This window comes from Helianthus annuus, chromosome 6 (genome assembly GCF_002127325.2).
Source record: "Helianthus annuus cultivar XRQ/B chromosome 6, HanXRQr2.0-SUNRISE, whole genome shotgun sequence".
NCBI lineage: Eukaryota > Viridiplantae > Streptophyta > Magnoliopsida > Asterales > Asteraceae > Helianthus > Helianthus annuus.
In genome coordinates, this window is record NC_035438.2 from 70436845 (window position 1) to 70452368 (window position 15524).

At 38.4% G+C, this 15524-nt stretch overlaps 1 protein-coding gene and 1 non-coding gene across 4 annotated transcripts; both read left to right on the forward strand.

The window, feature by feature from the left end:
• The first annotated feature begins 5623 nt into the window (after positions 1–5623).
• LOC118479935 lies at positions 5624–5730 on the forward strand. The gene has a single exon (XR_004861577.1). It is a non-coding gene; the product is annotated as a small nucleolar RNA R71 (small nucleolar RNA).
• Positions 5731–10082: 4352 nt separating this feature from the next.
• LOC110865624 (methyl-CpG-binding domain-containing protein 11) lies at positions 10083–14679 on the forward strand. 3 transcript variants are annotated; one of them, XM_035974830.1, is made up of 4 exons: positions 10136–10180; positions 10340–10425; positions 12042–12164; positions 13308–14679. In XM_035974830.1, the coding sequence occupies exons 3-4, from the start codon at positions 12150–12152 to the stop codon at positions 14376–14378; spliced, it is 1086 nt and encodes a 361-aa protein (XP_035830723.1). In that variant the 5' UTR covers positions 10136–10180; positions 10340–10425; positions 12042–12149; the 3' UTR covers positions 14379–14679. The 3 variants fall into 3 exon arrangements, with proteins under 3 accessions (XP_021970635.1, XP_035830723.1, XP_035830724.1); XM_035974831.1 differs by having other exon boundaries at positions 12106–12164; XM_022114943.2 differs by lacking the exon at positions 12042–12164 and having other exon boundaries at positions 10083–10180.
• Positions 14680–15524: the final 845 nt, after the last annotated feature.

A 15524-nucleotide genomic window follows, 5' to 3' on the forward strand; every position in this document is an offset into this window, starting at 1 on the left:
ATAGTTTGTTTGTTCTTGTAACTATAAATAGGAGTGCCGGATCATAGGAAACACACACTTTTTTGAGCTCTCTTACTCGTACACTCTCATTTCTATCTGCAAACACACTCTAACACTCACACATCACAATCATTGTAACACTTAGATCCGATCCGAGCATTATCCTACAACTGTATCCTGGTTATTCAAGCAATAAGAAGAACAAGGCAGCTGACGATTGTCAGCTCCCGAGGTTTTATGCCAGCGATGTAGATTGATCAAGGGCTTTCCTCGTACATCTCATGTCAACCTTTAACTTTATCTCTCATTGTTTGATTATTGATATAGTTTGATATCCTTGAGCTATATCCTGAAACTGGTTTCATATACAATCAACTTAAACATATTTTTGCAAACATCAATAGCACACTACCTCACAAACTAAATTTGATCACTTAATTGCTTCGGTAATTTTTTATCAAAACCTAATCTATTTAACTAAATTACATATGCGGAATTCCTAATCATACTTTAAATGTTTTGTTACCCGATTTTCAAAATCTTGTGAAATGCTACCTGATGCGTGTTAGTGTGTATATGTTTTAGGTATATATTTTAAGCCCTTTTTACACTTTTTAGCCAAGTTTTAAATTTATAAAACACGATATTTACTAACACTAAACACACATATGGGCAAGTGCTCCCATCGTGGGCGTAGTATAGTGTTGGTAAGATACCGAGGTCGTCCAAGGACACAAGAGATTTTAGTACCGGTTTATCCTCAACGTCTAATCAAATCAAAATGTTAGAAAATATTTTAAAACTAAGAAAATAAAACTAACTAAATGCTGAAAAATAAAAATAAAAACAGATAGACAAGATGAATCACTTGGATCCGACTCGTGTATAGTGTAACCTTTGATTATTTTTGCACTTTTGCACGTGTTTAAGAGATTATCTTAGTTATTGTAGTAGGCCCCTCTTTTGAAGGTGACGTTACCCTCAACCCAGTAGTTTGAGTCAGCAAGGATACAATCTTAAAGGGTCGGATTATTGAAAGATAATTAATTAAGTTATTAATGCAAATTATGGTAGGCCCCTCTTTTGAAGGTGACGTTACCCTCGACTAAGTAGTCTGAGTCAGCATGGATACAGTCCTAAATAGCCGGGTTATAGTATTAATAGTAGTTTAACTTATGAGGGGGTCAAAGAGTTTGGATCCCCATCATCCAATACCTTTGGGTATTGAAGGAGATCCTACTAAAATTGACCCAGGTCCCTTGCAGGACCTCTAAACGCTGAACAAGGACAAGACTCTTACCAAACCGTTCCCTTAACCCCCGACCAGGTAGCCAACATACCTCCATATAGACCGTGGAGATATGAATGGTGAAAATCTTTTATTTTATATAGACAGTAAAATAATGTCAAGACACCACGGACAAACGATAAGGAAGAATCACCTTCAACATAAGAAACTAGTTACTAAAGTCATTAATACAAAACCAAATAAAAAGTGCAAAAGATTAAAAATAAAAAGTATTACACTAGACACTTGTCTTCACCAAGTGATGTAAGAGACTTAGGCAAACATGGCCTTTGATTGTCAAGAACTCTTACGATCAATCTTGGATCCCGAGACAACTCACACACTCTATGATGGATAATGGATGATGGTGGTGGATGATGGTGTTGTGATGGTGGTGGGTGGTGGGTGAAGTGTGAGAGAGGTGGTGTGCCAAGGGATGAATTGAAATGGCTCCAAGCACTCCTATTTATAGGCTGACAGAATCCTGGGCACGGCCCCGTGTCCGTCTGACACTCTCTCTCTTCATTAATTGTAATTCGCAATTACAATAAATGCGCCTGCAGTACTCTGACCACGCCCCCGTGTCCGCTGGGCACGGCCCCGTGGTGGGCAATAGAAGCTTCTATTAGTTTGTCTTTTCTGCTGCTTCTTGGGCACGGCCCCGTGCTCGCTGAGCACGGGGCGTGTTCAGTCTTCTGCCTTCTTTGTTTTGCTTGGGAGGATGCTGTCGAGGGGTCGGGCAATTCACTTTTGTCTCTTTTCTTGTATTTATGTTAGATTTTGCTATCTTTTTGCTTCTTTTGTTAATTTGAGCTCATTAATCCTGAAAATACAAAAGGAAGACAAAAGCACACTTTTTCCAACATTAGTACTAAAAAAGGGTTAGTTTTATGCCACAATTGATATAATTTATATGTTGCATTTTGCGCGTATCAAATACCCCCACACTTGAATCTTTGCTTGTCCTCAAGCAAAACTCTTTATAATGTGGCTTTATTCACTCCCAAATGGAATGGGTAGAAGAGAAGGTTTTGGGCTTGTCATAGAGTGTTGGGATTTTCCAAGATCGTTTAGGTTTTATTTTTATTTATTTACAATCCTATTCGTCATGATTTATTAAAAACATTTCATAAGATAAATTATTTATTAAGGCATAACGTACCTTTTTAAAATTCCATTTATATACAAGTTCACATACCTCACGGGGGAAATCACTCACACTCGGCTGAAGGTGTATTTTTAGTGAATCACTCGAGAGCGGCATGGAACTTATTTCTACCATAAGCTTGCCAAGCAATCAATCCTCCTCCTTTTTAACTTTATACCTTTGTAAATATCAAGAGGACTTTTTGGGTGAATGGTTAGACTTAGGCTAAAGATGGGTGGTTGGGTTAGTGGTTAGTTGAAAAGGGCGAAAGGCGTAAAAAGCATTGGTTTTCGTAAAACATTTTGTTTTTGTGACTTTTTATTTTTAATGAAGTATTTATTCAAACAAGCTTTTGTTTGAGGAGCTTTGTTTGTTTATTTCCAACTTCATCGTCATTCATTTTTTTTTCGGAAGAGTCACACAAAAACCCAGCTTTGTTACTAAAATAAGGGGTTAAAAATGAAAAAGGGATTTTGGTGGGTAAAAGGGTTTTGGGTTAAGAAATAAAAAGGTTTAGGCTCAAAGGGGTTAACTAGGGGGAATTTTTGGGTAGGTGAAAAGAAAATGAAAATAATGGTATTGAAAGAAAAAGGGTTAGTCCTAATGTCTCCATCATTTACTTACTTGGGTTTAAGTTGGTAAGGACCGGGAATGAATTATCGTGGCAAGTTCTAGAGTTGTAAGAACCAAGCGGCTATTCACACGAGAAACGAAAAATGAGCATTTAGTGTAAAGATGTATATTTGTATGCTCTATAAAGGCTCAAAACTCACTTTTGTGGGAATGGGTTTTTACTTGATCAAGTATATATAATCAAATTTTAACTAAGCTTGTCATGTCGTTTCATAATTTTCTTATGTTGGTTCTTTTTATCACGACGCAATCGGTTGTAAATTTGTAAAAATATAACTTTGTTAGAATTAGAATTCCCAACTTAAACTTAGACAAGTAAAAAAATTAAATTTTTTGAAAAAAAAAATTTGGGGTGATTAGCGGTTCCAATAGAGTTTTGTGTAAGGCTTGTTATTAGGACTTGCAAAATTCAAGGTTTTAGCATCCCCCCACACTTAAATTACACATTGTCCTCAATGTGTCCCAAAAATAAGTTTTTAGGTTAATTGAATGTGTAAAATGGTGTTAAAAGCAAAATTTTATATTACTGGCAGTCTGGACACGGCCATGTGGTGACCGAGCACGGCCCCGTGTTCAGGTGCCAGGAACAAAAATTAAAGAAAAGAAACAGAAGCCTGGACACCGGGGCGTGTTCAGTGAACACGGCTCGTGTCCAGTTACCTGAAGTGGGCAATTTTCTGCAGGATGTTCAGCACGGGGCCGTGTTGGCTGGACACGGCCCGTGCTGAGCTTACTGTAATGAAGAAATTGTTGTCGGGTGGCCCTGTTTTCGTGCATGGGGCCATGTTTCTCGTTTCCCTTGTTATCCTTGACCATCCCGAGTGTGTTTTATTCCTGCAAATTAAAACTAAAAGATTAAACTAAACTAAGGATAGTTCCGCGGAATGCCTCCGTGGTGCGCCACGTTTATAAGGGTCCTTGGCTAGACCCAAGGCGAGGTTATATGTTTTCCGAGCGGGATGTTTTGCATCCCATGTTGCACCGTCGGAGAGCATCATCCAAACTCGAATCAATAACCTTCATGTAATTGACCGGGTCATCGTCCTCTATTCTCTTCCCAACCCCGAACTTTACTTCATTATCCCCATATTTTAAAGTGAGTGTTCCGTCATTCATGTCCACCACTGCTTGTGCGGTGGCGAGAAATGGTCTCCCTAGTATGAGGGGGACTTCGGTGTCTTCTTCCATATCAAGTATAACAAAGTCGGCCGGGTAGACGAAATTGTCGACCTTGACTAGGAGATTTTCAATGACACCTTGCGGGAATTTGACGGATTGATCAGCAAGTTGTATACTCATTTTTGTAGGACTCGTTTTTCCTAGGCCGAGTCTTTTGAACATTGATGCGGGTATGAGGTTAATGCTAGCCCCAAGGTCGGCTAGTGCATTACGAACGGGGGAGTCCCCGATCGAGCAAGGAATTGTGAAGCTTCCGGGATCAATTTTCTTTTGGGGGAGTTTGTTGAGTACGAGGGCAGAGCATTCTTCGCCTAAGTTAACTAATTGCAATGTTTCAATTTTCCTTTTATGAGTGAGGAAGTCCCTCATGAATTTAGAGTATTTAGGCATTTGGGTTAGGACGTCAATGAAAGGAATGTTGACATGCAATTGTTTTAGTAGACTTTCGAATTTTGCGAATTGCTCATTGGTCTTTTGACGGATTAACCTACCGGGGTACGGAATCGGAGGAGCCTTGGTGGGCTCTGATGGTGGAGGAGTAACCTTCTCTTGATGGGGCGGTGATGTGATCTCCTCAGTAGGCGGTGGCCCTTCCGCGGGACCCATGGTACGGTTCCGTAAGGTGATGAGATGAACTTGCGCCTTTGGGTTTGTTTCGGTATTACTTAGTAATGCGCCTTGCGGTCTCTCGGAGAAATTTTGGGCTAGTTGATTTATTTCTTTTTCGATGTTTTGTATACTAGCTTGTTGATTTCTAAAATTTGATTCTAATTCTAGAAACCTATCCGAGTTTTTCTTTTCAGTGTCGGAGATAAGGCGAGATATAGTATCTTCAAGCCTCTCTCATCCACCTTTTGTGACTCATTTCTTGGTTGTTGAAAGTTTGTTCGTTGATTTTGTTGGTTACTACTATTGCCGGGTTCTCTCTAACCAAGGTTAGGGTGGTTTCGCCATCCTTGGTTGTAGGTGCCCGTTGGGGGACCCGACGGCCTAGGTCTATTATCAATGTAGTTTACCGATTCTGTTTGATCATCTGTTTCTTTCATACAACTCCAATTTTCATGTGGCCCACCATACCCTTCACAAGCCATAACCGAGACTGTTTTTGTCATCTCTAACTTTTAATTTTAGAAGAAAGGGCCTCAATTTGGGCTTGTAAAGAGGTGCTTTCATCAACCTTATGGGCGCCCGGGGCAATAGATTTATTGCCTCGGGGAGTGTGCCACTAGAAGTTGGTTTGAGCAATTTCCTCAATTTGATTATATATTTCATGCGGGCGGCGATTACCTAAAAGTCCCCCGGAGCTAGAGTCAAGTGTTTATCTTGTGTGTGGCAACAACCCATTATAGAAAGCGGATACTTGTTGCCATATCGCAAGACCGTGATGAGGACATTTTTGCTATAGCTCCTTGAACCTTTCCCAAGTTTCATATAAGGATTCCCCGTCCTCTTGTGAATAGGTATTAATTTCAGTCATTAATTTAGCCGTTTTAGCGGGAGGGAAATACTTATATAGAAATTTTTGGGCTAGTTCATCCCAGGTGTTTACCGATCCAGCTGGGAGGGCGTTAAGCCAAGCCTTTGCTCGGTCTTTTAGTGAAAAAGGAAACATTCGGAGGCGGATGGCGTCATTTGATGCTCCATTGATCCGAAAGGTATCACATATTTCTAAGAAATTAGTAATATGTAGATGGGGATCCTCGTCCGCAAGCCCATCGAAGGTTGCAGAGTTTTGAAGCATCTGTATCAAATGCGGCCGAAGTTCGAAGTTATTGGCTTCAACATTTGGTGCATTGATAGCGGCGCCGAGATTACCTATGGTGGGTCATAGATAATCCATGAGGGTACGTTGGTCCGCCATTGGAAGTAGGTTCCCCGAAACCTTCTCTTGGTTTTTAGCTTTTAGTCTTTTTCTGAGAAAGCGTTCGGGTTCTTCTAGAGGTTCTTTTATGTCTTTATTAGAACTGGAGCTCATACACTACGTAGAGGTGGCGTCGGGTTCCAAGTCCTGCAACAAAAACAGAAAAGAATGTTGGTCAGAAGGTTCACCACGGCCCCGTGCTCAGTGAACACGGCCCATGGTCGGAGTTACAGTGATTGTTTTTCGGATCCCTGTTACTAGAGAGTTGGACACGGCCCCGTGTTGCACCGACACGGCCCCGTGGTCAGCCTTCTGTAACTCGGAAAACTAAAAACTGCCAGTAACACTGCTGGGCACGGCCCGTGTCCGACCAGGCACGGCCCGTGCTGAGCTCTGCAGAAGCTGAAAAACTAGAAAAATCCTAAAAAAATAAAAAGAAAATAAAAAAAATGATTAGGCCGTGGATTCCTAACTTTCTTAAAACCCTTGTATCCCTGGCAACGGCGCCAAAAACTTGATGCGTGTTAGTGTGTATATGTTTTAGGTATATATTTTAAGCCCTTTTTACACTTTTTAGCCAAGTTTTAAATTTATAAAACACGATATTTACTAACACTAAACACACATATGGGCAAGTGCTCCCATCGTGGGCGTAGTATAGTGTTGGTAAGATACCGAGGTCGTCCAAGGACACAAGAGCTTTTAGTACCGGTTTATCCTCAACGTCTAATCAAATCAAAATGTTAGAAAAGATTTTAAAACTAAGAAAATAAAACTAACTAAATGCTGAAAAATAAAAATAAAATTAAAAAGAAAATCAGATAGACAAGATGAATCACTTGGATCCGACTCGTGTATAGTGTAACCTTTGATTATTTTCACACTTTTGCACTTGTTTAAGAGATTATCTTAGTTTTATAGTAGGCCCCTCTTTTGAAGGTGACGCTACCCTCAACCCAGTAGTTTGAGTCAGCAAGGATACAATCCTAAAGGGTCGGATTATTGAAAGATAATTAATTAAGTTATTAATGCAAATTATGGTAGGCCCCTCTTTTGAAGGTGACGTTACCCTCGACTAAGTAGTCTGAGTCAGCAGGGATACAGTCCTAAATAGCCGGGTTATAGTATTAATAGTAGTTTAACTTATGAGGGGGTCAAAGAGTTTGGATCCCCGCCATCCAATACCTTTGGGTATTGAAGGAGATCCTACTAAAATTGACCCAGGTCCCTTGCAGGACCTCTAAACGCTGAACAAGGGCAAGACTCTTACCAAACCGTTCCCTTAACCCCCGACCAGGTAGCCAACATACCTCCATATAGACCGTGGAGATATGAATGGTGAAAATCTTTTATTTTATATAGACAGTAAAATAATGTCAAGACACCACAGACAAACGATAAGGAAGAATCACCTTCAACATAAGAAACTAGTTATTAAAGTCATTAATACAAAACCAAATAAAAAGTGCAAAAGATTAAAAATAAAAAGTATTACACTAGACACTTGTCTTCACCAAGTGATGTAAGAGACTTAGGCAAACATGGCCTTTGATTGTCAAGAACTCTTACGATCAATCTTGGATCCCGAGACGACTCACACACTCTATGATGGACAATGGATGATGGTGGTGGATGATGGTGTTGTGATGGTGGTGGGTGGTGGGTGAAGTGTGAGAGAGGTGGTGTGCCAAGGGATGAATTGGAATGGCTCCAAGCACTCCTATTTATAGGCTAAACAGAAGCCTGGGCACGGCCCCGTGCCCACTGGGCACGGCCCCGTGTCCGTCTGACACTCTCTCTCTTCATTAATTGTAATTCGCAATTACAATAAATGCGCCTATAGTACTCTGACCACGCCCCCGTGTCCCTGGGCACGGCCCCGTGGTGGGCAATAGAAGCTTCTATTAGTTTGTCTTTTCTGCTGCTTCTTGGGCACGGCCCCGTGCTCGCTGAGCACGGGGCGTGTTCAGTCTTCTGCCTTCTTTGTTTTGCTTGGGAGGATGCTGTCGAGGGGTCGGGCAATCCACTTTTGTCCCTTTTCTTGTATTTATGTTGGATTTTGCTATCTTTTTGCTTCTTTTGTTAATTTGAGCTCATTTAATCCTGAAAATACAAAAGGAAGACAAAAGCACACTTTTTCCAACATTAGTACTAAAAAGGGTTAGTTTTATGACACAATTGATATAATTTATATGTTGCATTTTGCGCATATCACTACCTACATACTTATTCGGCCTAACGAATCTCTTGCCCACTAATTCATACCTCGTCCAATCACTGAAACATGCTCACATCATACTAGCACCTTAACGACATTTTGTTCCAAATAGGGAACCAAATGCAAATGAATCTTATAGATGTCGCTTCGTTAACCTAGCTCAGCTGGTAAACATAATCGATCCATAGTCAACCTAACCAATAAATGCAAATGGCCTATCCATACACCCTCAAGACATCGATTTTCAACAAACGTATCCTAAATTAGAACTAGCTCTCCTACCAGAAATCCATCAATACCTTAAAACAAGGATGAAACTCTTACAACCTTCGTCCATACTCACAACCCGAGAAAACCAATACGGACCATACCTAGAGAAACTCTCAACATCCATGACCGGCAACTCGCTCGTACACCGGGTCGTTAAACACCAAGTATCGTACATATAGGTATTTAGTCGGAACCTGACACTTTACCATCAAATTACCATTCGATCAACCTACCACAACCATTTCATCGGCCAAATAAGCTCCCAATACGTACACTAGACATAGTAACCCTAAGCCTACATGCCTATGTCAACGAAGTCGACTATCTGTAAGTCCATTTTGCTAAACTTCTTTTCAGAACCAAAGTTCTTCTATGAAAAATTTTCAAAACACAAATTTTCTTATTTCAATATAAAAATACTTTCAATGAAGCAAGCTCATTGTTTCAAAACCTTTTCAAACTAATACACAATTTTAAATCGAAACACGTGGGCAAGAAAACTTAATAGGGGCAGACAATCTACGACATACGCGAATCCTAATTTTCGAAACAAGAGTAGTATTTTCCTTTTTACAAACCACATCTTTCATCATCGCAAACTAATACTTTTTTCTCAATATTCTCCTAACATTCACAAATCTGATTCTTCATTCCTAGCAGACCCAACCTATTTGGATTCAATAAACTCTATGATTTGCTCAAACAACTATACACATTCATACCATCATACACGTTTAAATTTAGGCCATCAATATTTCATGACAATCTTACACTTATCATCATCGCAATTTTGACTCAAAACTACATGGTAACTTATATGCATAATCTCACTATACTTTGACTTATACGAACTATACTACATGCAAATCTTATACGTATTTATCCTCAGTCATACTCATACTCATACATTCGCACTACTTGGTAGTCATACTTGAAACCTATACGTAGGCATAACCCGAGTGGTTTGCCTACGTTGGTCACACGCATACTTGAATACAATCATGCTTATATGCTTAATTTTTATACGCTATCACACACACACATTCTCATTTGTAATGTTAAAACGTACCCCGACTCATACACTACTAATACAAATTATGCGGATCATGCAGTGACCGATATAATCACGGGTGAACACGAGATTATAGTGACAGGCGCATGAAAACCATAGGATGTTCTACTGTGTATCGTAAAACACGGAACATAACATGACACCGAATAGCAAAACATACGTAACCTGGTTAGAACATGGTGGATACGACGTTGGTACATCGTATATATAAGTGTTCCTACCATGTTACCAAACTTTCGTAAAACGTATCATGTGAAATTAAAAGAAAATATTATATATTATACATAACAAATCATTAACAAAACCTAATATCAGTCAATAAAAAAATTCCAAACATAAATTAAAAAAAAAAAAAAGACTAAATAAGACTACAGGGGCCTAAAATGCATCGTTTTATAATTAAGGGTTGCAAAGTGTATCTTCACCTGTATTTACTTTTGTTGGGTATTTTAAGCCATTTCAGTTCCCAAACGCCCAGAATATCGCAGAGTCGAAGAGAGAGAAACACCAAGGTAAGTTCATCGTTCCACCCAATTTCACTCATCATTTGACTCTAATTTCTTCCAGATTTATCTGTATCTGTAATTGTATATCTATCTTCTATGATTATATACGTTTTATGACGACTAATTACACTCACAGACCTCCTTTTCTTCTTCGTAACTCGTTAGGTTTTTGTTCGAAAATGGCGAGTTTGAGTTCAAATGATGAAGTTGTTTCGTTGGAGCTTCCTGCACCTGAAGGATGGAAGAAGACGGTTATCTCTCTTCTCGATTCATTCTGTTTTTGTTCTTCTTTGTGCATATGTGGTTAAGTTTCGGTTGTTTTGGAGTTTTGTTAGGGTTTGTGTTTGTGTTGTTGCTTGATTGTTTAAATTGAGTTATGTTTGTGGCTTGATTTTGCTGGAATTAGTGTGTTTTGTGTGGAATTTGGTTTGGTTTTGTGAATTTCGGACTTAGGGTTTTTTTGAGGTTCGTGTTGTTGAGTTTTGGGGATTTTGGGGGTTTTAGGTTTTATGTTGTCAGCATGCACACATATGCAAATTACTGTAGGTTTTAGTACGGTTTAGTTTAATTATCTTTTAAATTGAATTCTGAGTACGGTTTAACTGTGTCTAGAATCGGATATTTGGGTGAATTTCATGGCTGTATTATGGTTTTTGAAGCTTTGATTATTCTGTACCACGTTTTCTATGTTTTTTTATGTAACGAGATCGTAGTTAAGAATTAGATTTAATATGCTTTGTGAATGTGAATTATCTAGTGGAGTGTCGCTTGTTACTAGATCTTTTTAGAATTACAAAGGTATCTGTAAGTGAAAAAGGAGTTTCAAGGTGTATGTTTATAAGAATGAAGGTGTTTACAAATATATTAATTTTGATTGGGGAATAGCTTATGAGTTATCAAGTTGTTGGGGAGACGAGCTCTGGAACATAACTTTTGATTACAGGCTGTTATTTTAGACAGTTAAATCAAAGGATGGTTTCTGGATTTCAAAGAACTATCTAGTGTATTATAGCTGGTTTCTGGATTGTTTAAGAACTAAAAAGATATCTCTGTAAGTGAAAAAGGAGTTTTAGAGTGTATGTTCATAAGAATGGAGGTGTTCATAGCTTGTATTAGACAGTTAAGTTTATCGAAATATAAAGGATGGAAGGATGCTCATGGTGTTCAAGAAGACACCTTAGTGGGTGGAAAAAGGTACTTGAAATGTTTTCACTAAAAGAAGCACTACAAGTGTTTTGTCTTTTTCAATGGATAAAGCAATAGCTTAATTCTTGGGCCTCTTAAAATGTTATTGTTTAGATAAACCAAGTAAAGATACACATGAAAAATGTTTTGGTGGGTGATTGTTATGTTGTGCTGACTTGGTGAGAACAAGAGATATGTTATAGCTAAGTTGGATCTTTGAAGTCTTTTGAACGAGGGGTTTAGAACTTTAGATTCACTAAGACAACTAACTAGAGGTTCTTTCTTCCTCGTGTATTTTGTTCTTCTTATGGGTGCTTAAGAGTTAAGATATATACAATGACGATATGAAAGGAATTTAATTGTTCTTCTATGGGTTCAGCATGTATTGGATTACTGGAGTTTGTGTTACTGGAGAATTTTAATTACATCAAATTTTCACTATGAAAATGGTTAATAAGTAGCCGAAAGATAGGCTGTGAAATCTTGTGCATGAAGTGCTTTGATGATTCTCATCATCATCATTATTTAAGATAATCAAAAGAATTAGAGTGTCGTTGAAATGAAACATGCTTTTATGCACTTGGATGACAATTAAAGTATGAAAAGATTCATGCATGATATTCTAACTTTTGCTACTGAAGTCAACCTTTCTTTACCTATTTTGCATATATTCACGTTACAGTAAAGTTTTCCATACTAAGGCCAAAGCTTCATGTCTGAGAAACATTTGTTATGACGTCTTAAAGACAGTTTCTGAAGGCTGAAACTTTATGAGGAGGGGAAGAGTTAAATGACACGAGTCGAGGTAATAACTGAAGCATGAGGTTACATTGAAACACGTATCCTTGAAGTTGGAGTTGAATGCTTAGTTTTGTGGTTCTCACATGTTTGGCTTACTACCAGATGATGATAAATGTGATAAGTTGGTCCACATTCATACTTGTTTATTGTTACAAGACTTCTTTGGTTCCTGAATGGTTTCTTTTTCATTTATGTGTAATGACTACATATCAATTATAGAGAAAACAAAATACTTTCAAAATCACTGCACATTACTGTAATTGTGTTCAAGGTATTTGATATGGCTGTGTTACCATTTCTTTTGACTGCGTATGCTGATAATCAGTTTATTGATATATTTTTTTTTCCTTCTGATACTGTTCGTTAAGAAGATATACTTCATTTTCTGACTTCTATTATACTTCTATAGCTATAGTATATGATTGATTTTCTGTTGGTTATTTGTTATTTGTTGAGCAACAGTGAAGTATGACTGATGATCACCGAAGAAATGACATTCTTTGGATGATTGGATACGTATCGGTATCACTTGAACAATAGCGTTTAGTATATTAGTTGGCATGTCATCTTTGATCTTTGGAAGACAAACTTCTAAAAGGGCGTTGATTGCATAACTGGGAGTATTTACAGGGTTGTTCTAGGTTCATGTATATAAGTTGGAACATCGTCACCTATGAAGGTGAGTTGTGGTAAAGTGGATTGAGGTTTAGATATTCAGTGTTCTGGTAAATGATGGAAATTTTGAAGCCGGTCATATTTCTAAGAGCGTAAATGCGCTTCTTAAGGAAGATTGTAGAATAAGCCGCCTTATTTGATGGTTAGCTTGGTTTAGAATAAGCTGCAGCATATATGAATCGTGTTATGAGTATATTAGTATTTCCCTCAAGAGGGTAAGATTTAGATTGTAAGTTTATAATCCAATTCGATGGCTATTGTAGGCAGAGTGTATCAACTAATTATTTGATTCTGGTTAGTAACAGATAACTTGAAATACAAATTAAACTAAAGTAAGCAAATGCAATATCCAGAATAATTAATTTTTACTCTCTTTTATGACATATGGTTAGCACTTGAATTGTTTTGGGTTCTTTTCGTGTGGATATATGCTTCTTTGATTGAATTTTAAATTGTGATTTGTTACTTGCAGTTCTTGCCAAAGAAAGCAGGGACACCAAAGAAAAACGAGATTGTGTTCACTGCGCCAACTGGTGAAGAGATCACCACAAGGAAGCAGCTGGATCAATACCTAAAAGCACACCCTGGCGGGCCCAAAATCTCAGAATTCGACTGGGGAACCGGCGAAACACCGAGGAGGTCTTCAAGAATCATTGAGAAAGTCAAGCAAGCTCCACCACCGGTTGAAACCGAACCAGTCAAGAAAAAACCTAGACGGTCTTCTGCTTCAAAGAAGGACAAAAAAGACAAAGAACCCGAAGAAGATGAAACCCCAGAGAAAGTGAAAGAGAAAGAGAAAGATATTGAAATGCAGGAAGCAGAAAAACCTGATGATGACAAACAAAAAGAAGATGAAACCCCAGAGAAAGAGAAAGATGTTGAAATGCAGGAAGCAGAAAAACCTGATGATGACAAACAAAAAGAAGAGGCTTCGGAAAAAACTACAACGGAAGACAGCGAGAAGCAAGACAAGGACACAAATGTCCCTCTGGAAGGTGAAGAAAAGGACGAAAATGCCCTCAAGGAAACTGAAGGAAAAGCCGAGAAAGATGAAACTCCTGTTGAAGGCGTGTGTGAAATTCCAAATATGCCCCCACCAGAGGAGGAAGCTAAGCCTGTGAATGAGGTTGCTAATGTCAATGAAGCCAATGAGAACAACAAAGGAGAAACCCCAGTGGAAGAAACTAAGCCTGTGAATGAGGTTGCTGATGTCAATGAAGCCAATGAGTACAACAAAGGAGAAACCCCAGTGGAAGAAACTAAGCCTGTCAATGAGGTTGCTGATGTCAATGAAGCTAACGAGAACAACAAAGGAGAAGTTCCGGCTGCACAAGATCAATACAAGAGCGAGAATGATGGTGCCAATGTTACTGCAGAGACTGATATCGGTATTTTCACCACCACTGCTGCTGCTGCTGCTCCTGATGCGGAAGGGCAAAGGGGTCATCTGACTGATGAGGATAAAGAGAGAGAAGCGAACAAGAATGAAGGAGGGGAAGCGGCGTTCGAGAATGGCTGTCGTGTGGAGTCCCAACCATGGTAAAGATAGGGTAACAGGCGGTGGTGGTACTTTTCTATCACTGGCAGCTTGACATGTAGAATCAGTCGGACTGTATGCTGTTAATGTTTCTACAGTTGATACAAGAACATATCGTGTACTTATAATGTTTGCATAGTGTTGGGGGTCGTCATGGTAGGCGACTTCTTGTGTTGTGTTTACATCTATCATAGGATTGTGTCCGTTTGTTGTTTCATTCTAGGGGAATTGTAGGTTGCAGATATCATAATACTTGTAACTTTATGTAATAAGTAATCCTTCACTTTCCCATCTTTTTTTTCCACTATTAGCTTCCCTTCTTTATTGTTACTTGTTTGTGATGATGTTAGTTAACCACTTTTACAGTAACATATTACCATGATTTTCATTGTAATAACTTCAACCAAGTAAATTTTATTACAAAAATTTCGATTTCGTTATTTCTTATTTAAAAGTTGGTATTTTGACAATGAAAGGTAAAATGTTGGTAGCAACGAGAGGGATTCATGATTTGTTGTATGGTTGTGGAACGATTTACTAAAACTGCACATTGTCTGTATCAAAGAATCATTTTCGTCTAAAAAAGAATGTTTGATTGATGAATACATCATATCATCCACAAAGGCACACACAAATGATGAAAGCTAAAAAACGGTTTAAACCCTTGAAGAGATGTTGCTGGCGTGTGTTTGACCATGTTATATGATTATTGATTAGTAAGCTAATGAGCCTTATTTGGTCTTTTCAAGTGTTAGTGAGTTAGCTTGGGTTATACAAAGTCACATTTCGGTATTCATGACATGAGTATGATGATTAGTTACTAATATGGGCATTGTCAAGTGAAATGCATTGTTTTAGGTTACACAATGTTACATTAGGTCCGAACAAGTAATTTTGGAGTTAATGACATCATGTGTTAGTGTTGTTTCATTTACATAAATCACATTAGGTCATGTTATTTTAGTGTCAATGAGATTTCATACTACATTGCAATTTAATTTCATATAAATAAATATAATTTTTATAATAAGTTACATTTCGCCAATGATCTCTAGATCAAGTGGTGGAGGGCTTGCATTTCTCTTGAGAGATGCAGGTTCGACTCCCACTTGATGCAGAGTGAGGCACTGGTGGGCAATGATAAGAGACCCA